Genomic DNA, 21,800 nt, shown 5'->3' with positions numbered 1-21,800 from the left:
CTCTCTCTCCCCTTCCATTCACTGTCTGCCCTTTCTGTCCCTTCCATCCACTGTCTGCCCTTTCTCTCTGCCCCTTCAATCCACCATTTGCCCTCCCTCTCCCATCCATCCAGGGTCTGCCCTCCCTCTCACTCCCCCTTCCATCCAGGATCTGTCCCCTCTCTCTGCCCCTTTTTTTCAGCCCCCAGTTTCAGCCCAGCCCTTTTCTCCCACCAGTCCCGAGCTTCAGCCCCAGCCACTTCTCCATGTCCTCTTTTCAGCCCCAGTTTCAACCCCAGCCCTTTTCTCTCACCAGTTCCCGAGCTTCAGCCCCAGCCACTTCTCCCTGTCTCCTTTTCAGCCCCCAGTCCCACAGTTTCAGCCCCTGCCCCTTTTCAGCCCCCAGTCCCAGTACTAGCCCCCTTATCCCACCTACCCTCCTTTTCAGCCCCCAGTTCCAACCCCTTCATCCACATGCCTTGCATTAGGGCCCCCCTTTTCAGCCCGACCCATTCTCCCACCTGACCCAGGCATGCCCCATTTTCCCTCATGAGCCCTCTCAGACCCCAGTTCTAGCCCCCTTCTGCCATTTGAGAGCCCCTACTCCCTTCTCCCATCTGAGAACCCCTTCCCCTCCCCATCTGAGAACCCCCACAACACCCCTCCCCACCCCAGTGCCGTTATCCATCTGAGAAACCCCTCCCCACTCCAGTCCTTCTCCCATCTGAAAACCCCCTCCCCTCCCCATCTGAGAACCCCCACAACACCCCTGTCCTCTCCCATCTGAGAACCCCCTCCCCACCCCAGTCCCCTTCTCTCATCTGAAAACCCCTTCCCCTCTCCATCTGAGAACCCCACAACACCCCTCTCCTCTCCCATCTGTGAACCCCCTCCCCACCCAGTCCCCTTCTCCCATCTGAAAACCCCTTCCCCTCTCCTTCTGAGAACCCCCCTCCCCATCTAACCCCCACAACACCCCACCCCAGTCCCATTCTCCCATCTGAGAACCCCCTCCCCACTTTAGTCCTTCTCCCATCTGAGAACCCCTCCCCTCTCCATCTGAGAACCACCACAACACGCCTCTCTTCTCACATCTGAGAACCCCCTCCCCACTCCAGTCCTTCTCCCATCTGAGAACCCCCTCCCCATCCCACCCGACTCTCCTGCCACCACCCTACCTTTAAAAAAAATTTTGTGAAGCGGCGTGCGGGCAGCGCCTCGCATCTGCCCTGCTTGTAAAGAAGTAAATCTCTTCTCCTCCTCGTCGACGGGCCTCACTGTGTCCCGCCCTCGTGGAAATAGGAAGTTACCTCAGAGGAGGGCGGGACACAGTGAGACCCGACGAGGAGGAGGAGAGAGATCTACTTCTTTTACAAGCAGGGCAGACGCGAGGCGCTGCCTGCAACGATGCTTCACAAATTTTTTTTTAAGGTAGGCTGGGAGCAGCGGAGCGGAGCACCCCCCCCCCCCCCCCCACCTGCTGGACACCAGGGGCGGACCGCCCCCACCGCCCTGCCCTTGCTACGCCACTGTATGTGGGTAGTTATAGAATATGGCCTAGTGTGCGTAACTCTACAAGTTGGGATTTACGTCACATTTCATTGGTGTAAATGAAATGTGCGTAGAATTTAGGCACTGAGATATCATAAATATTGCCATACTGGGACAGACCAAAGGTCCATCAAAGCCCAGCATCATGTTTCCAACCGTGGCCAATCCAGATCACAAATACCTTCAAGATCCCAAAAAAAGTACAAACACATTTTATGCTGGCCTATCTCAGAATAGTGGATTTCCCCAAGTCCAATTTAATAATGGTCTATGAACTTTTCCTTTAGAAGCCATCCAAACCTTTTTTAAAATTCTGCTAAGCTAATTGCCTTTACTACATTTTCTGGCAACAAATTCTAGAGTTGAATTACACATTGAGCGAAGAAAAATTTCTCCGATGTCGTTTTAAATTTACTACTCTGTAGCTTCATCGCATGCCCCCTAGTCCTAGTATTTTTAGAAAGCATAAACAGACGCTTCACGTCAACCTCTTCCACTCCACTCATTATTTTATAGATCTCTATCATATCTCCCTCAGCCATCTTTTCTCCAAGATGAAGAGCCCCAGCTGCTTTAGCCTTTCCTCATAGAGAAAGTCATCCTATCCCCTTTATCATTTTCATCGCCCTTCTCTGCAGCTTTTCTAATTCTACTATATCTTTTTTGAGACTAACATATTGTATAATTAGTGCCTAAATCTAGGTACCGATTATAGAATACGCTTAGCACTGATTTCAGCGCAGATTTTTTAGGCACCATATAATATATCTTCTCCATAATGCCACTCCCCCTCCCTTTCTTCCTACCCTGTCTTTCCTGAACAGATTATAGCTCGGTATAACTATATCCCAGTCATGGTTCTAGATGAATCGATGGAGATCTCTGGGTTGCTGTTGGTTACCTTAGATATTGACTTTCTCTACTCCAATATTCCCCAACTAACAGGCCACCTGCTGGTATTGAAAACACACTTAGAGGCCGAACCGATAATCGGAGAGTCCCCAATCATCTTATTCTGACTTTTGTCACCATTGTGTTTACTAAGAAATTTTTTAAAGTTCCAAAATACATTTTATAAACAAATCAAGGACATAGCCATGGGTGCCTCCATGGCTCCCCGACATTGCAAATCTATATGTAGCTCATTTTAAGAATATTTTCTTACAGGATTACCCCTTTATAGAGTACGTTTTCATTCTAGAAAAGATATATAGACATTTTTTTTACTATGACATGGAGATGTTGACAGGATTGATACATTTTTTTTTCATTGCTTAAGAGCAAGGATAAAAATCTGACACTCAAAATGTAGTATCATGACACCAAGATCAATTTTTTTGGATCTTGTCATCAAGAAGGATACGTATCATTTCAATACTTCCTTCTTCAGGAAACCACCAACAAGAATGCCTTCCTACATTACATACGTTTCATAATTATGCATTAAAAAAGAACCTACCATACTGTCAGTTCTTGAGGAAGATATGCTCAGATTCCATAGATTTTGAGAATCAGACAGTTATAATGGCGAATAGATTCATAAATAGATGTTATCAGAGGAGACAGATAAAAGAGGGTTACCTTAGGGCAAAATCCCAGCACAGAAGCAATCTATTGTCTACACATACTGCTCAACAAGCACCAGACATTGTTTGCACTTTAAAGTATTCTCACTTAGCGGACAGTATTTACAAAATCATTTGCAAACACTGGCGCATTCTGGAAGGCTACCAGTGCTTTAGAAACTAACATTTGGTGGTGACATATTCCAGAGAGAAAAATTTAAAGGAGAGGTTAGTACCACAATGCCAGACCCCCAGTTTGAATCTTCCTTCCCAGCCTAAGGGCCATACCAAATGTGGCAGGTGCAGTGTTTGTCAACACTCTTTAAATATCTCTGTGTTCATGCATCCACAAAAAAGGAGGTCCTTTTACAGTGCTTTTTTTGTGCCGGTACGCAACGATACGGCGTACCGGCACCTTCCCCCCCCCCCCCCCCCCCCCCCCCCACACTCCCCCGGCGAGTTAGTTCCATGACCCCCTCCTTCCCTCCCTCTAATCCCCTCCGAGTTCCAGGCCCCCCTTCCATCTGAGGCAGGCCCCCCTCCCTCCCTCTCCTCCCCTCTGAATTCCATGCCCCACCTCTCTCCTCCCCAGCGTGTTCCATGCCCCCCTTTCCTCAGAGTGTGTATGTGTGAGAGAGAGTGTGTGGGTGAGAAATGCAGTGTGATGTGAGAGAGAATGAATGAGAGACAGACAGACAGACAGACAGTGTGTGTGTGTTTGTGTCAGAGAGAGAGAGAGAGAGAAAGAAACAGAGTGTGTGTGCGAGTCTGTGTGTGAGAGAGAGAGTGTGTATGTATGTGAGAGACAGAGAGTGAGTGTGTGTGTGTGAGAAAGTGAAGCCTTCAAGCCTTGAAGCATTCGTGCGCTCTGTAAGGCTCCATCTCCTCAACTGATGACACGTAGTTCCGGAACGGTGCAGGAAATGCTTCAAGGCTTCACTTTCTCGGCTTCAGAATGTTGGAGGTGTGTTTTATTATATAGGATATATATATACATACATACACATACACACACAAACATATGTATTTGTACAAATGTTATTTAAAAAGATATGCTCATTAAAAAAAAGGCCTAAAATGTATCTCAAGATTGAGACCATGAGGCACAACTGCACTAAAATGAAAAATAAACCTCTGTTCCACACAGAGTAAAACAGTATCAGTATCTCCCCTCCTCCAACTGATTTAAAAAACTTTAAGCATAAAAAACTAAGTCACTTACCGTATAATCTGCCTTCATTCGCAATGAGCGGTGCAGACATAACATTATGACAGATGCAGCTACGATGTTCAATGATATGTGTTTTAATCATATATATATATAAGGTTGTATAGACACGGAACAATGTAAATAACCTGTGATGTATTACAATCGGATATGTGTTTGAGATAAAAGGACAGTGCTTTTTTTGTAGAAAAAAAGGTTGCGGTACTCATTATGGGTGGAGTCACCACATATGGCTCCACCCCTATGATAGCTACACCCACATTAGCCACACCCCTTATACCAGCTATGGCGCATATAAACAGACATCATTGAAAATATATACTAGTATAGGAGAAAAAAAATAACGTGATTTTTTTCATTAGAGATAATTTCTGTAAGCTGTTACAGCTCCAGTATACCCAGTGCAAAATAAGACAGCAGATGTAAGTTCTCAAATTGGACATATTTCAAACACTAAAATGAAAATAAAATGATTTTTTCTACCTTTGTTGTCTGGTGACTTTGCTTTTCTTTCTATATTGGTCCCACTGCATTTCTCACCCACACACTCTCTCTCAAACATACACACTCTGAGGAAAGGGGGGCATGGAACACGCTGGGGAGGAGAGAGGTGGGGCATGGAATTCAGAGGGGAGGAGAGGGAGGGAGGGGGGCCTGCCCTCAGATGGAAGGGGGGCCTGGAACTCGGAGGGGATTAGAGGGAGGGAAGGAGGGGGTCATGGAACTAACTCGGAGGGGATTAGAGGGAGGGAAGGAGGGGGTCATGGAACTCGGAGCCCCACACACACACACTCACTCTCTATCTCTCACATACACTCTCACACACACTCTCTCTTTCACACACTCACTCTCACACACACATACATTCTGTCTCTCACACACTCTCTCTGACACAAATACACACACTCTGTCTCTCTCTCACTCACTCACACATACACTCCATCTTTCACACACACTTTCTCTCTCACACATACCTCTCTCTCACATACACACTCCGAGGAAAACCTTGCTAGCGCTTATTATATATATATATATAATATATATATATATATATATATATATATTGAACACCTTTTCACGTTGTCTCATATTTTTTAGTTTCCTCTTCAGGTCTATTCGTTTTGCATCCCATGTTTTAGTCCAAATTTTTTAGGTTGTCTTTTTGTGGGCACTTTTTCCTTCCATTTTTTAAATTTTCCTTTCCTTCCCTCCCCTCCTTATGTAGTCCTCTTTCCCTGTTTCTCCTCTTCCCCCCCCCCTTTCCCCTTCCTTTTCCTTTTCCCCCCCTTTCCCTCTCTGCCCCTTTCCCCTTCCTTCCTTTTTTCCCACTTCTCCTCTCCTTCTTTTTCCTTCCCCCCCTTCTTCTCTCCCTCCTCCCCCTCCCCACCCTACACCACCCTCTCCCCTTTTTCATTATCACCTTTTCCTTTTTTCTTTCATGTTTTGTTCATTAGTGTCTCCTTTCCCTTCCCATACCCTGGTCCCCCCCTTTTCTCTCCCTTCCTTGCTACATTTTTTCCTTCTTTATACAATAGCACCTCAGCCTTAGACAGACTTCTTTCTGTTTACATTTTTTATAGAGTATTTTTGTGGACTCTTTCTATATGTAATACTTGGCGATCGATGGTCCATTTTTTTTCTGCAACTCACTGTATTCACTTTTGCAGACTTGTTTTTTATATGTGGTATTTTGATTATTTTTCCCCTTCTTTTTCTCTGCAACTCAGTTCTCTTACCACCAGCCCCTACCCCTGGAAAAATGGGTATTACCAAACATTACACAGCTATCATAAGGGCACTTCTTTGCCATTTGCACATAAACTTCCATTTTTTTCATATAATCGTATATTTGAAAAATTATCCATCTCCTTGTTACATAAGTACATAAGTAATGCCACACTGGGAAAAGAACCAAGGGGTCCATCGAGCCCAGCATCCTGTCCAGGACAGTGGCCAATCCAGGCCAAGGGCACCTGGCAAGCTTCCCAAACGTACAAACATTCTATACATGTTATTCCTGGAATTGTGGATTTTTCCCAAGTCCATTTAGTAGTGGTTTATGGACTTGTCCTTTAGGAAACCGTCTAACCCCTTTTTAAACTCTGCCAAGCTAAACGCCTTCACCACGTTCTCCAGCAATGAATTCCATAGTTTAATTACGCATTGGGTGAAGAAAAAAATTTTTTCCTCTCCGATTTGTTTTAAATTTACTACACTGTAGTTTCATCGCATGCCCCCTAGTCCTAGTATTTTGGAAAGTGTGAACAGACGCTTCACATCCACCTGTTCCATTCCACTCATTATTTTATATACCTCTATCATGTCTCCCCTCAGCCGTCTCTTCTCCAAGCTGAAAAGCCCTAGCCTCCTTAGTCTTTCTTCATAGGGAAGTTGTCCCATCCCCGCTATCATTTTAGTCGCCCTTCGCTGCACCTTTTCCAATTCTACTATATCTTTCTTGAGATGCGGCGACCAGAATTGAACACAATACTCAAGGTGTGGTCACACCATGGAGCTATACAACGGCATGATAACATCCTCATACCTGTTTCCATACCTTTCCTAATAATACCCAACATTCTATTCGCTTCCTAGCCGCAGCAGCACAACTGAACAGAAGGTTTCAGTGTATTATCGACAACGAAACCCAGATCCCTTTCTTGGGGTCCGTAACTCCTAACGTGGAACCTTGCATGACGTAGCTATAATTCGGGTTCTTTTTTCCCCACATGCATCACCTTGCACTTGCTCACATTAAACGTCATCTGCCATTTAGCCACCCAGTCTCGTAAGGTCCTTCTGTAATTTTTCACAATCCTGTCGCGAGTTAACGACTTTGAATAACTTTGTGTCATCAGCAAATTTAATTACCTCGCTACTTACTCCCATTTCTAAATCATTTATAAATATATTAAAAAGCAGCGGTCCTAGCACAGACCCCTGAGGAACCCCACTAACTACCCTTCTCCATGTGAATACTGCCCATTTAACCCCACTCTGTTTCCTATCGTTCACACCAGTTTTTAATCCATAATAGGACATTTCCTCCTATCCCATGACCCTCCATTTCCTCTGTAGCCTTTCATGAGGTACCTTGTCAAAACGCCTTTGAAAATCCAGATACACAGTATCAACCGTCTCCCCCTTTGTCCACATGTTTATTTACTACCTTCAAAGAATTGAAGTAGTATGTGGTCAGGCAAGATTTCCCCACACAAAAGCTGTGCTGACTTGGTCTCAGTAATCCATGTCCTTACATGTGCTCTGTAATTTTGTTTTGATAATAGCCTCTACCATTTCCCCGCACCGACGTCAGACTCACCGGTCTATAATTTCCTGGATCTCCCCTGGAACCTTTTTGAAAATTGGTGCTACATTGCCCATCCTCCAATCTTCCGGTACCACGCTCGATTTTAAGGATAAATTGCATATCCCTAACAGTAGCTCTGCAAGCTCATTTTCAGTTCTATCAGTACTATAGGATGATACCAATCCGGTCCCAGGAGATTTGCTACTCTTCAGTTTGCTGAACTGCCCCATTACGCCCTCCAGGTTTTACCGTGAAGTCAGTAAGTTTCTCTGACTCGTCCGCTTGAAATACCATTTCTGACACTGGTATCCCACCCAAATCGTCCTCGGTGAAGACTGAAGCAAAGAATTCATTCAATCTCTCCGCTACGTCTTTGTCTTCCTTGATTGCCCCTTTACCCCATCGGTCATCCAGCGGCCCAACCGATTCTTTTGCCGGCTTCCCTGCTTTTAATATACCGAAAAAAAAATTTTACTATGTTTTTTTGCCTCTAATGCTATTTTTTTTTCGTAATCCTCGTGGCCTTCTTTATCTGCGCCTTGCATTTGCTTTAACACTCCTTATGTTGCTTCTTGTTATTTTCAGACAGTTCCTTCTTCCATTTTCTGAAGGCGTTTCTTTTAGCCCTAATAGCTTCCTTCATCTCAATTTTGAACCATGCTGGTTGTCTTTTGGACTTCCGTCTTTCTTTTTCTAATTCACGGAATATGTCTGTCCGGGCCTCCAGGATGGTATTTTTGAACAGCGTCCATGCCTGTTGTACAGTTTTTACCCTCGCAGTTCCCCCCCACGGAAGTTTTTTTTTTAACCGTTCTTCTCATTTTATCATAGTCTCCTTTGTTTAAGTTAAACGCTATGTATTTGACTTCCTGTGTGTAGTTACTTCAAGGTTGATATTAAAACTGATCATATTATGATCACTGTATCAAGTGGCCCCAGTACCATAACGTCCCTCACTAGATCATGCGCTCCACTAAGGACCAAGTCTAGAATTTTTCCTTCTCTCGTCGGCTCCTGTACCAGCTGTTCCATAAAGCTGTCCTTGATTTCATCAAGGAATTGTACCTCTCTAGCGTGTCCCAATGTTACATTTACTCAGTCTATATTTGGATAATTGAAGTCACCCATTATTATCACATTGCCCATTTTGTTTGCATCTCTGATTTCTTTATCATTTCTATGTCTACCTGCTCATCCTGGCGAGGCGAACGGTATTGCACTCCTATCACCATCCTTTTCCCTTTTCTACATGGAATTTCATCCCACAATGATTCAAAGGTGTGATTTTTGTCCTGCTGAATTTGTAATCTATCTGAGTCAAGGCTCTGGTTAATATACAATGCTACCCCTCCACCAGTCCAGTCCACCCTATCACTACGATATACTTTGTACCCCAGTATGACAGTGTCCCTCTGGTTATCCTCCTTCCACTAGGACTCAGTAATGCCTATTATATCCAATTTCATTTAGTGCAATATATTCCAACTCTCCCATCTTATTTCTTAGACTCCTAGCATTTGCATATAGACATTTCAGAGTATGTTTGGTTGTTCCTGTTTGCATGATGCTTAGTACTTGACACTATTGATTTACCATCTTTTGTCTGATCTTTAGTTGTATTTAAGGGCACCTGGCCTTCCATGGTCTGTTGTGGAACCTCACTATCCAGAAACCCTATCTTCCCTGTTTGTGAGATATCTTTGCAAGATACCTTATCCCGAACCATGCGCTTTTGAGCAACTGTCGGCCTTCCCCCCATTTCTAGTTTAAAAGATGCTCTATCTCCTTTTTAAATGCCGATGCCAGCAGCCTGGTCCCACCCTGGTTAAGGTGGAGCCCATCCTTTCGAAATAGGCTCTCCCTTCCCCAGAATGTTGCCCAGTTCCTAACAAATCTAAAACCCTCCTCCCTGCACCATCGTCTCATCTACGCATTGAGGAATGTAGAAATATGCTGTCACTTGCTCTCAGTGAAATACAGGCCAACAGCTCAGGCTAAGAGCTAGGCCTCTAAGAATCAAAGATCACCTCTGACACGATACATTTCACTGTAGCAAACGCTGAAATGAGGTAATTGAGAACAAACAGGAGGAGGAGGAACCTGCTCTGTAAATAACAGCTGCACTGGCACTAGCAAGAAAGTAACAGCAAGGATGTTTTGGCTAGTGGAAGATAGTAGTGGGTCAGGTGCAAGTAGGGGGGGGGGGGGCGAAGGGAACGAAATGACATATGAAGTCATTAATTAACAGATGTTGACATGAACATCAGTTGTTGATACTTAGAGCTTGGAAACATATGAAGTCATTGTTATCAACCGATAATGGCCAAAGACTGCTGGTGAGAAAGTTAGGGTCCATAGGAATGAATGGTACAAGAAAGGTATAAAAGGCGGTCTGCTAAAGGTATCGGAGCAGAGGGCTGAAGAAGAAGACAGACTGCACCTGCTGTGTGTCACAAAGCGCTGTTCCACCATGTTTCCAGATATGAATGCCTAATTGCCTGTACTGCTTTTGGTGAGATGCTAATAAACTGTGTTCCTATAGCCACTGAATCCCAGGTGTCCTTCTGATTACAGTCTGAGAATATCCGAGGTCAGAGTAGTTAATTATATAGTGGGAATATGCAGTTATTTACAGCAGTGGCGTAGCCAGAGCTACATGGGTGGGCACAATGTATATAGGTTATAAGTAGCCTTTCTTGGGATACATACAGAGCATAGCTAGAATGTTTCCTCTTAACAGCTTTCCATAGGAAAATGTATTCAAATTCTGATAGCACCTCAATAACAGCAACACAAAATCCCATCACTGTCACATACTTAGTGAAGTAACACTATATCCTGCAAAGATGCTTCTTACTACTACTACTACTACTACTAATCATTTCTTAGAGCCTATGCTGCAAACCTTAACACCAATTCTGAACAGGAATACTAGTTAACAGTGCCTTTAAAAGCAGCAGTGAATATGCACAGCAGCAATACACATCCCATTGGAATAGTCAGACAAATAGATCCTCACACAAACCACGTGCCAGCAGAATCTCTCACCTGCTCGATCACAGGTAGAACATAGACCAACCTTATCATATACAAAATAAAGGACCAAAAATTAAAATTTGTCCTGTAGTCCTTCTTTTCCCTACCCCTCCCATCCATCCCAGTGGCCCGATATCAGCCCTCACCCTACCTCCCCATCCATCCACGTAGCCCAGCAGTGGCGCTAGAGCGGCAGACTTCTATTCTGACCCGGATTAAAAAATTAAGTTACTACTTACTACTACTTATCATTTCTACAGCGCTACTAGATGTCGTAGCGCTGTACACTTGAACATGAAGAGACAGTCCCTGCTCAACAAGAGCTTACAATCTAATTTGGACAGACAAACAGGACAAATAAGTTCTCCCTCTTCCAATTCTAGCTGTGCCTGTGAGGATAGAGAAGCCTGAAAGACCCCTCCCTCCGAAGGCCGAGGGGACAATGGCACCAGAGACTCTGGGTCCACTTTCTGTGCTTCTGGACCGGATCCCCTGAAGGCTGTGCTAGGGCAAGTGGAGAGAACACTCCTTCCTTGGACTCCCAAAAAACTGCAGCACCGAACCCCCTGGCCTGACTGCTTTGAAAGATAGGCCGCCAAAGAGGGAGCTATGCAGGAGAAAAATTAGAAGGGAACGGGCCTGCAATCGCGGTGTCCGACCGACAGGCATTGCAAAATGGCCACCAGACCTTCAGCATCCGACGGAGTCTTCCGGTGCCTCAGCTGCGCGAGAAATCATCGACGGGACACTAGCTTGCCACACAGCTCACCTGACACTATCTCCACGCTGCTCTACAGCGGGAGCGGTGTTTGACTCGCTCTGCAGCCATGCGTTGTGCCGGCAATTTTTTTTTAACTCAGTGCTGGAAAAAAAAAACAAAAATACTCACCCGCGGATGAGCACACTTGCCGCCGCGCACATCCACATCCGCGTAGGATGGATGGGAAGAAGAGAACACGACGCGCCAGAGATCATCAGCTGAGCCGGCCCTCCCTGCCCTTAGCCAAGCGGGTGCCTGCGACGTGGGGTAGCGCTTACGCTAGGCTGCTCAGCTCCAGCCTCTGCTGCTGCAGTCTATCGAGTGGCATGGTGGGGGCGGGCCTGAGCCGAAATCGGGCTGGAAGGATTCAGGAATCAGCTGAGCCAGAGCGCGAGCGGGTGGATGCCGTCTCTGTCAGTCTGTCTGCCGTACGCTAGGAGGCTGCTGCTGCTGCTGCATTGTGCGTGCGCTTGGGTGGGCGGGCCTGGGACGAAATTGGGTGGGCCTGGGCCCACCCAGGCCCACCCGTAGCTACGCCCCTGATTTACAGGAAGGAGTCTGTCTTCATGGCACACTGCACATTCTATACAATAGCATGATTTCTCTGGTTTTCACAGCTGTATTTGCACAAGATGAAAACGAGGCTTGGTGAGCTATTTTATAGTGTGAAGTGCATACTGTTTGTTCTCATGTATAGCTTATTTTATGTTGATGATATTCAGCACCTTGCTCTCTTGTATTTTTTTTATATATTTTTTTTTTTAACATTTTCATCTTTGTACTTGACATATACATATTTGATACTGTACATTTATACTATGATGTTTGTATTTTATTTTCATTGCACTGTACATGAATTCTGTGTTCCTTGGGACCCTCTGTATAGGATCTGTCACATTCAGGTGGTACTGTCTGCTATTTGCACAAAATGTTTTCAAGTTTTCGTTTGACTGTTAATACAGTATTTTGTTTTTATTCATATGTTTTGATTCATGTTTTATTTTTGTGTTTGTTCATATTATTTTATTCATTTGTTCTGTGTACAACAGCTTTTTATATTGTTAGTCTTATCTAGCCTTCCCATATGTGCATTTATTGTTTTGTTTTTTTAACTTATGTATGCTTTTTGTACACATACATTTTGTGACCACTGAGGCAGGCGGCTATTCTGCCAAAACACAGTCCCATGTCAGGTCCTCTGAAGAGTACATGTGATGTGTATATATATATATATATAGATATAGATATATACATTTTTTTTTAAGGATCGTTGTCCATCCTGTATAGATTTTATTTGTTTTTCTACTTAGGGTTTTTTTTTTCTGGGTTTTTTTTTTTGTGAATGGTGCTCTGTGAATCATGTCTCTGTGATCGCCACTAAATCCAAATCATCCTCTTCCATCACAGCCTCAAGATCTAAAACCTTATTTCCCATACTTTGGGCATTAGTATATACTGCTTTCCAGATGTTGCCCCTTTTTCCCATTTGTGTTGAGATATTTAATGCTGAGGGCTTGTACTTACCTGGGAACTTTGATCACCCTGCCCCAGTGATTCTAGTTTAAAGTTCTCTTCAGTAGGTTAACCAGTCTGCCGTTGAAGACACTTCTTCCCTTCTTTGACAGTTCTTCTTTCCCCATTGTGTTCCCTAGGAAAAGCAAAACAGGAAGACTACAAGTCCCTGCATGCAATGGAGTAAACCCAGAGCTGTATCAACCCTGTTAAGTGACTCTGGATCCAGTTGGCAACTTTTGATATATTCACAGCTACCAACCATAGAACATGACTAACTGAAAATGTCACTCCTTAGCCAAAAATATTATTTATTATTTTCCTCCATTGTTTATATCCTCTTGTGCTGGATCCCCTTTTTAGCTCACCCCTCCTCAACCACAAAGTCCTACAGTAATCCCAAGCAACCTCTAACACTAGCACACTCTAATCTAAACGTCTGGCCTCCAAGCACCTTTCTGAATGGCACTCTGCCATGCTGCACCAGTCTGCCAGAAAGACCTGGCTCTTGTATGCCTGCTTTTCCACTGGGAATTCTAGTTTGTGTATGAAATGCTTTTTTGGGCACTAAGGTTGAAGAATGTTATCGCAGTGACTCTGCCTGAAGACTGCTAATTTCCTCTTTGCAATGTGTCTGAATACCTGCAGCCTGAAGAGCTAACATTGCTTCTCATTCGATTAAGGAGACATCAGGCTAAGTTGGCTAGTGTACGAAATTACAAAATCGGCCAATTACAGCAGCATGCGCCAACTAATCCCACCTACCAGGTCAGCTGCTGAGTAGCTCATTTGTGCTTTTCAATTTGTGGCTATCCAAATGCTTCATAGTGGTCTGCTTGCCTTTGTGCTGATGTTTTGTTATTGTTTTGCCTATCGCTTAGTAGATAAGCTCTAAGTCATATTGTGGTTTCCTTTGCTTTTGTACATTTTAAGCTGAATGTTTTTCCAGAGATATAGAGAAAGATGAGGGTTGGCTTTCAGTATGTCACTTCATTAGCATGTTTATTTGCATCAGTCCTTGAAGCTTCCAAATTGACAGTGTGTCACTGTTCTGCAACCAATTAAAAAATGTACATTGGCTTAGCATGTATTGTCAGTTAGTGTGTATTTAATGTGCATTAAAACTTTTTATTGAAATGAATGTGTAAAACTGAAAAAACTTCCAGAAATTGGGGGAAACGATCAAATGAACCAAAACGTTTTTTCATTGTTCACATCACTACTTCTATTTTTATATTTGTTGCCTGTTCTTGTTGTGTTGAATTCTGTTAGGGAACAACTTCTGCGTACTACTTTTTGCCAACCTCTTGTGCAAGTCTTGATTTGTTATTTTTTTTTTTGGCTATAAAATTGGAGAAATATAAGAACATTACATAAGCATTGCCATACTGGGACAGACCCGAAGGTCCATCAAGCCCAGCATCCTGTTTCCAACAGTGGCCAATCCAGGTCACAAGTACCTGGCAAGATCCCAAAACAGTACAATACATTTTATGCTGCTTTTCCTAGAAATAAACAGTTGATTTTTCCCCAGGTCCATCTTAATAATGGCATTATGTGAGATTCCTTTTCCGTAGTTCTTTTCAGATAAGTTTGTGTTAGGACTATTTTATTTCATCCCTAGGCTAATTAACCATTTCACATTAGATAGAAATTGCTTTGCCCCCCCCCCCCCCCCCACCTCCTTTATTTCTGCCTACCCTTAAGATCCTATAGAGGTGAAAGATTAACTCTCTGCAACTTAAAAGTGCATCACTATTTGTCAAAGAATTAATTTTAAAAGGAGGGGGTCAAGGGAGTGATGATAATAAAAGATTTCTGACTCTTCATAAATCAACTTTCAGATAAAGTCCTTCTTATATCACTGAGTCTTTCAAAAAGCCTGTGAAATGAGTTCGCAGGATGAGATGTGCTGTGCATTTATGTGGGGTTCCATTCGTACATTCATGAACTATTATAGAGTGGATAAACAAGCATCAGCAGATGAAGTCTTCATGAAGAGACTTGTCCAGGCTGCTGTAAACCTTTCTTCCTTTATTTACTGCCCTATTGAGTCCTACAGTATTTGGCTTCTGGGAAGTAATACAATCTACTTTTTCTTACACTCATTTCCTCTTCTATTAAATCCTTTGACAGGGTCATTCCTCTCATGATAAATCTGAATCTCTTGGTCTACACAGCAGCTGTTAGTTTTGTGGAGTGTGGTAAATACCTTGTTGTTCTGTTGAGAGATTTGTTTGTACATTGTTGTAGTGCTTGACAACCCCGTGGATCATAGGGGTTTGGCTTGATATGTAAAGAGGGGACCAGGGTAACATGAAAACTTCTGATTTGAGAAAGATAGTTCTGCTGGGCTGAACATCCCCCCTTATTATTTGTAACTTGCAGGTCTTGTCTGCTGCAAGAGTTACTAGAACAGGGGCTAACTGTAAGACAATTCCTATTTTTTCTTATGTATTCATCATGGCTGGGCACCGATGAGGACTGTGATTAAAGTTGAAGGTGATATTGAACATAAGATTGGTTTCATTAAAACCACATTAGGTTATAAATTACTCTATGGTAAGTAGGTTAGTGTGATCATAACATAACTTATGCTTGCAAAAGTGCAGTATTTGTAAATATAGTAATAGTTGTTTAAGCATTCAAATATATCATAATTTTGGGCTAATTATTTTCTCCTTCTGTAGGCTGATGATACTTATATCCAGTTGAAGAAAGACCTGGAGTACCTAGACTTAAAGGTACAATTTATATATAATTACTTCTCATTTTTTTGGCATAATCAATCCTCTTTCTTCCTGTCATAAAGAAGTAATATGGCTGCTATGTTAGTTGACCTAGATACAAATGTAATTGCCTGCAGCTTGTTTCTTAGTTGTTAATCAACTTCCAAGAGTTCCCTTCTTCAGGTCACTGCAGAACTGAGTGAAGCATTGTGATATCTGAAATGGCATGCGCTGGGGGTAGTTCCAGGTTACCACGTGGCAACCCTTTAGTAAAAGGACCCCTTAATGCCTAGTTTATAAAATGCATGTGACATAGAGAGTATATATATATGTTGACACCTTTGGAGCAGGTGTAGATTTGTGCAAGAGAATGTGTGTGTTAATGGGGATCATTCTACAAGTATACCTTCAGAAAACAGGTGCATTTGAGGACTTTTCACATAGCTGACCTGTTACAAAATTACCTTGATATGTGTATTTATGTATATGTTTTGGAGGCTGTATCTTACTAAGGATGTAAAAAGACTTGAAGTGGTTCAAAGAGAAGCAACAAAATGATATGAAGTTTGCATTGCAAGACAAACAAGGAGAGGCTTACTGGCATGAACATGTATATCCTAGAGGAAAGGAGAAACAGGGGTTATATGATACAGACATTCAAATATTTGAAAGATATCAATCCACAAACAAACCTTTTCCAGAGACAGGAAGGTGCTAGAACTAGAGGACATGAATTGAGGTTGAAAGGGGCAGACTCAGGAATAATGTCAGGAAGTATTTTTTCGCGGAGAGGGTGGAGATACCTGGACTGCCCTCCCACAGGAGGTGGTGGAGATGAAAACAGTAACGGAATTCAAAATGCATGGCATAAACACAGTGGTGTGCTGGTAAATTTTTAACAACAGGCTCTCTCTCCGGTCCACCTGGGCGCCCCCCCCCCCCCCCCCCCCCCCCCCCACCCACCTCTGCGCCCTCAAAATTGCAGAGCTGGCTATAGCCGGGGGGGGGGGGGGGCAATGCATTACTCTTTCAATGAAAAAAAAATTAAATGATCCCAGGTTCCAATCTAATTCATGTTTAATATGGGATAAAATGCCATAAATAAGTAAATAATATAAACTTTTAATGTTCAGCACCTGATTCTCAAAGTGGACATATTCCAAACACTATAATGAAATTAAATTATTTTTTTCTACGTTTGTTGACTGGTGACTTTGTTTCTCTGATCATGCTGGCCCAGTATCTGATTCTGCTGCTCTCTATCTGTTCCCTTAACTCCGTTTCCAGGGCTTCCTTTCCATTTATTTCTTTTCTTTCCTCCTTTCTTCTTCATTTCTGGTCCTCCGCAGACTTGACTGTACAGTGGATCCAGTTTCTGCTTATTTTCTCCATCCATGTGCAGTTTCTCTCCTCACTTCCTTTTCCCTCATCTAATCTCCTTCCTCTATCTTCCCTCCATGTCAAGCATTTCTTCTCTCTCCCTTCTCTCCCCTCCATCCATGTCCAGAATTTCTCATGCCCTCCCCTCCATCCATGTCCTGAAACTCCCCTCTCTTCCCCTGCCCCTCTCTATCCATCCATACCCAGCAATTCTCTTCCCTGCCCCCCTCTACTTATCCATGCCCAGCAAGTCTCGCCCCTGCCCCCCTCTACCCATCCATGCCTAGCAAGTCTCTCCCCTGCCCCCCTCTACCCATCCATGCAATTCTCTTCCCTGCCACCTCTACCCATCCATACCCAGTGATTCTCCTCCCTCCCCTGCCCTTCCCTCCCGCTCCCAAACATGTCCAACGATGTCCTTCACCTCCACCCTCCCCTCCCGCTCCCATCCGTCTTTTTTAATTACCTCCATCGAAGCACGCGCTATTTAAAGCCCTGCTGCGTGCTGGCCGTCTCCAGGCTTCCCCTGCTTGCTTCGGATGAGGTTCGTGCCCTTAGTCCCACCTTCGCGGGAAAAAGGAAATGACGTCAGAATGACGTCAGAAGGCAGGACTAAGGGCACGAACATCATCTGGAGAAGGGCAGCAAGCAGCAGGGTTTTAATAGCGCGCGCTTAGACGGAGGTAATTAAAAAAAACGGATCGGAGGGTGGGGGCGAAGGACATTGTTGGACATCTTTCAGAGCGGCAGGAGAGGTAAGCATGGCCTGTGATGGCGCCCCTCCTGCCATGCTTACCTCCCGTAATGGAGCCAGCTCGCCCCCAACAACAACCGGCTCGCAAGAGCTGTCAAAATTTAACAAGCGGCTCTTGCGAGCCAGACAGAGCTGGCTCCAGCACACCACTGGATAAACACAAAGGAATCCTGTTTAGATTAAATGGATCCAAAGAAGCTTAGCAGAGGTAAGGAAGCAACACCTGTAATTGGGAAGTAAAGCTAGTACTGGGCAATCTTTTACGGTTTGTGTTCTGATCGTGGCTGGACAGATTCAACTTCAGAAGTTGGAGAACAAAGACATTGCTGGGCAGACTTCTATGGTCTATGCCCTGAAAATGACAAATCGAGACCAGATATACATATGAAGTATTACATGCCATAGGTAATGAATTTATCTTGTTGGTTAGACTAGATGGACTGTACAGGTCTTTATCTGCCATCATCCACTATGTTACTATCAGGCTCATTTTCGAAAGAGAAGAACGCCCATCATTCGACACAAATTGGACGCTGGGCGTCCTTCTCACAGGGTCGCCCAAATTGGCATAATTGAAAGCCGATTTTGGGCGTCCCCAACTGTTTCCGTCGCAGGGACAACCAAAATTAATGGGGGCGCGTCAGGCGTAGCGAAGGCGGGACTTGGGCGTGCCTAACACATGGGCGTCCTCGACCCATAATGGAAAGCACTTGGACGACGTTACCTGGTCCTGTTTTTATTACAATCAAGTCACAAAAAGGTGCCTGAACTGACCATATGACTACCGGAGAAAATCGAGGATCACTTCCCTTTACTCCCCCAGTGGTCACTAACCCCCTCCCTCCCTCCCTCAAAAAACATCTTCAAAAATATTTTGAGCCAGCCTCTATGCCAGCCTCAAATGTCATACTTAGGTCCATGACAGCAGTATGCAGGTCCCTGGAGCATTTTTAGTGGGTGCAGTGCACTTCAGACAGGCCGACCCAGGCCCATCCCCCCCTACCTGTTACACTTGTGGTGGTAAATGTGAGCCCTCCACAACCCACTACAAACCCACTGTGCCCACATCTAGGTGCCCCCCCCCCTTACCTGTAAGGGCTATGGTAGTGGTGTACAGTTGTGGGTAGTGGGGGTTTGGGGGGCTCAGCACACAAAGTAAGGGAGCTATGTACCTGGGAGCAATTTATGAAGTCCACTGCAGTAGTACCAGTGCACTACGAATGCTGGCTCCTCCCACGACCAAAGGGCTTGCATTTGGTTGTTTCTGAGATGGGCGTCCTTGGTTTCCATTATCACCGAAAATCAGAAATGACCACGTCTAGGGACGTCCATCTCTAAGGATTTATTATTTATTTAGATTTTGCTCACACCTTTTCCAGTAGTAGCTCAAGGTGAGTTACATTCAGGTACACTGGCTATTTCTCTGTCCCAGGAGGGCCTCACAATCTAAGTTTGTACCTGAGGCAATGGAGGGTTAAATGACTTGCCCAAGACTACAAGGAGCAGCAGTGGGATTTGAAACAGCCACCTCTGGATTGCAAGACCGGTGCTCTAACCACTAGGCCATTCCTTCACTAGGATGACCTAAATGTCAAGATTTGGGTGTCCCCGACCGTATTATCAAAATGAAAGATGGACATCCATCTTGTTTCGATAATATGGGTTTCCCCGCCCCTCCACCGGGACATTTTGCGAGGACGTCCTCAGCAAATCTTGGGCTTCCCTTTCGATTATGCCCCTCCACATGTATCTTTATGTATTTGTGTGCACATATGGACTAGATTCTGTAAATGGCATCTGTCAATTGGGCGCTTAGTGCCAAGATCCACATGGATCCCCTGAATTCTATAATACTGCATGCACATTTAGTGAAAGCCCTGACCTGCCCACATTCCTTCCATGGCCACACTTCCATTTCAGCTGCGCGCTAAAAGATTTATGCACGCATCTTATAGAATAGTGCTTAGCAAGGTACATGTGTAAATCCAAATTGCTGCCAGTTAACACCAATAATTATTAGCAGACAGTTATTGTTGCTAATAGATTTGTTATTTGATAAAATTTGTGAGTGCTGTTTTGAGCTCCATATGTCGAATCTGGGGAATATTGTTTTCCTTGTATAGTATTTTGTTTCCCTTTGTTACTTATGATTATGTTGCTAGTGAAGTATATGCTAAGAGAGTGATTTTATATAGGTTGTGTGGGTTGAGATGTGTGCCAGGAAACAGTTTTCTAGAAGGCTACTGGTGTTTTATAAACTCTGTGGTGTATATCTTCCTCTGAAGTACACATATACTTGCCAAAAGTATGTGTGCATAAATCTGGATTTTGATTTTAGTATTATAAGAAACACTAGTAAAAAAGGCCCGTTTCTGACACAAATGAAACGGGCGCTAGCAAGGTTTTCCTCGGAGTGTGTAGTTTGGAGAGTGTATGTGAGAGTGACTGTTTGAGAGTCAGAGTGAAAGTGTGAGTGTGTGAGAGAGAGAGTGAGTCTGGGTGTGAGTGTGTTTGTGAGAGAGTGTGTGTGTGTGAGAATGAGAGTGTGTGCAAGTGTGTATGTGAGACACAGTGTGAGAGAGAGTGTGTGTGTGGGGCGAGAGAGAGAGTGTGTGTGAGACACAGATTCTCTGTGAGAGTGAGTGTATGAGACCAAGCGAGTGGTGGAGTGACTGTGTGGCACATAGAGAGTGAATGTGATACAGTGTGAGACAGAGTGAGTGAGAGTGAGAGTCAGAAAGACATTGTATATGAGAGAGAGAGTGTGAGCCCTGCCCTCCCAATCCATGCCCATCTGTCCCCTGCCCCCTCCATTAATCCTTTTCCAGCAGTTCCCCTCTCTCCCTGAGCCCTGCCCTCCCAATCCATGCCCATCCATGCTCCTCTGTCACCTGTCCCCTCCATTCATCCCTATCCAGCAATTCCCCTCTCTCCCTGAGGCCTGCCCTGCAATCCATATCCATCCATGCCCATCTGTCCCCTCCATTCATCCCTATCAAGCAATTCCCCTCTGTCCATGAGCCCTGCCCTCCCAATCCATGCCCATCCATGCTCCTCTGTCCCCTGCCCCCTCCATTCATCCCTTTCCAGCAATTCCCCTCTCTCCCTGAGCCCTGCCCTCCCAATCCATGCCCATCCATGTTCCTCTGTCACCTGCCCCCTCCATTCATCCCTATCCAGCAATTCCCTCTCTCCCTGAGCCCTGCCCTGCAATCCATATCCATCCATGCCCATCTGTCCCCTCCATTCATCCTTATCCAGCAATTCCCCTCTCCCTGAGTCCTGCCCTCCCAATCCATGCCCATCTGTCCCCTGCCGCCTCTATTCATCCCTTTTCAGCAATTTCTCTCTGTCCCTGAGCCCTGCCCTCCCAATCCATGCCCATCCATGCTCCTCTGTCCCCTGCCACCTCCATTCATCCTTTTCCAGCAAGTCCCCTCTCTCCCTTCCATGACCCCCCTCGCATACATGCTCCTCTCTCTCCCATGTCCCAGCCTGGGCCGCCCTCTTTCCCCCCCCCCCCCTTCGCATCCATGCTGTCGTTTCTCCCCTGCCCTCCCGCTCCCATTGTTCTTCTTTACTGGCCACCCTCTTCTCTCCCCCCAACATCCCTTTTTGTTTTTTTTTTTCTTCTTTTTAAATTTACCTCCGTGGTGGTTCCGGCAGCGAAGCGTCAGGGAAGGAGGCGGCGCTCCCGACGTCTAGCTTTCCCTTCGCTGTGTTCCGCCTTCTTTTGACGTCATCCTTGACGTCAGAAGAAGGCGGAACACAGCGAAGGGAAGGCTAGACGTCGGGAGCGCCGCCTCCTTCCCTGACGCTTCGCTGCCGGATTTTTTTTTTTTTTTTTTTTTTTTTTCCGCCCTCGACGTCATGACGTTTGACGCGAGGGCGGGGCAGAGACGGCTGGCTGGCTTGAAGGCTTCACACCACGACTCCACGAACCCTTCAGCCTGGGAGTGACGTCAGATGGCTTCATGGCTTCAGAACGTTGTCCTC

The 21,800-nt window shown here is 44.8% G+C and overlaps 1 protein-coding gene across 1 annotated transcript in view; it reads left to right on the top strand.

The window, feature by feature from the left end:
* PLEKHA7 (pleckstrin homology domain containing A7) overlaps window positions 1-21,800 on the top strand; it is a 927,681-nt gene that overhangs the window by 720,843 nt on the left and 185,038 nt on the right. Inside the window, 1 exon segment of the mRNA XM_030201054.1 lies at window positions 15,632-15,685. Coding sequence (XP_030056914.1) covers window positions 15,632-15,685 — 54 coding nt within the window.

The sequence above is a fragment of the Microcaecilia unicolor genome, chromosome 4 (assembly GCF_901765095.1).
Source record: "Microcaecilia unicolor chromosome 4, aMicUni1.1, whole genome shotgun sequence".
NCBI lineage: Eukaryota > Metazoa > Chordata > Amphibia > Gymnophiona > Siphonopidae > Microcaecilia > Microcaecilia unicolor.
Note: the sequence above shows the minus strand (reverse complement) of the source record. Positions and strands in the feature narration are given on the sequence as shown.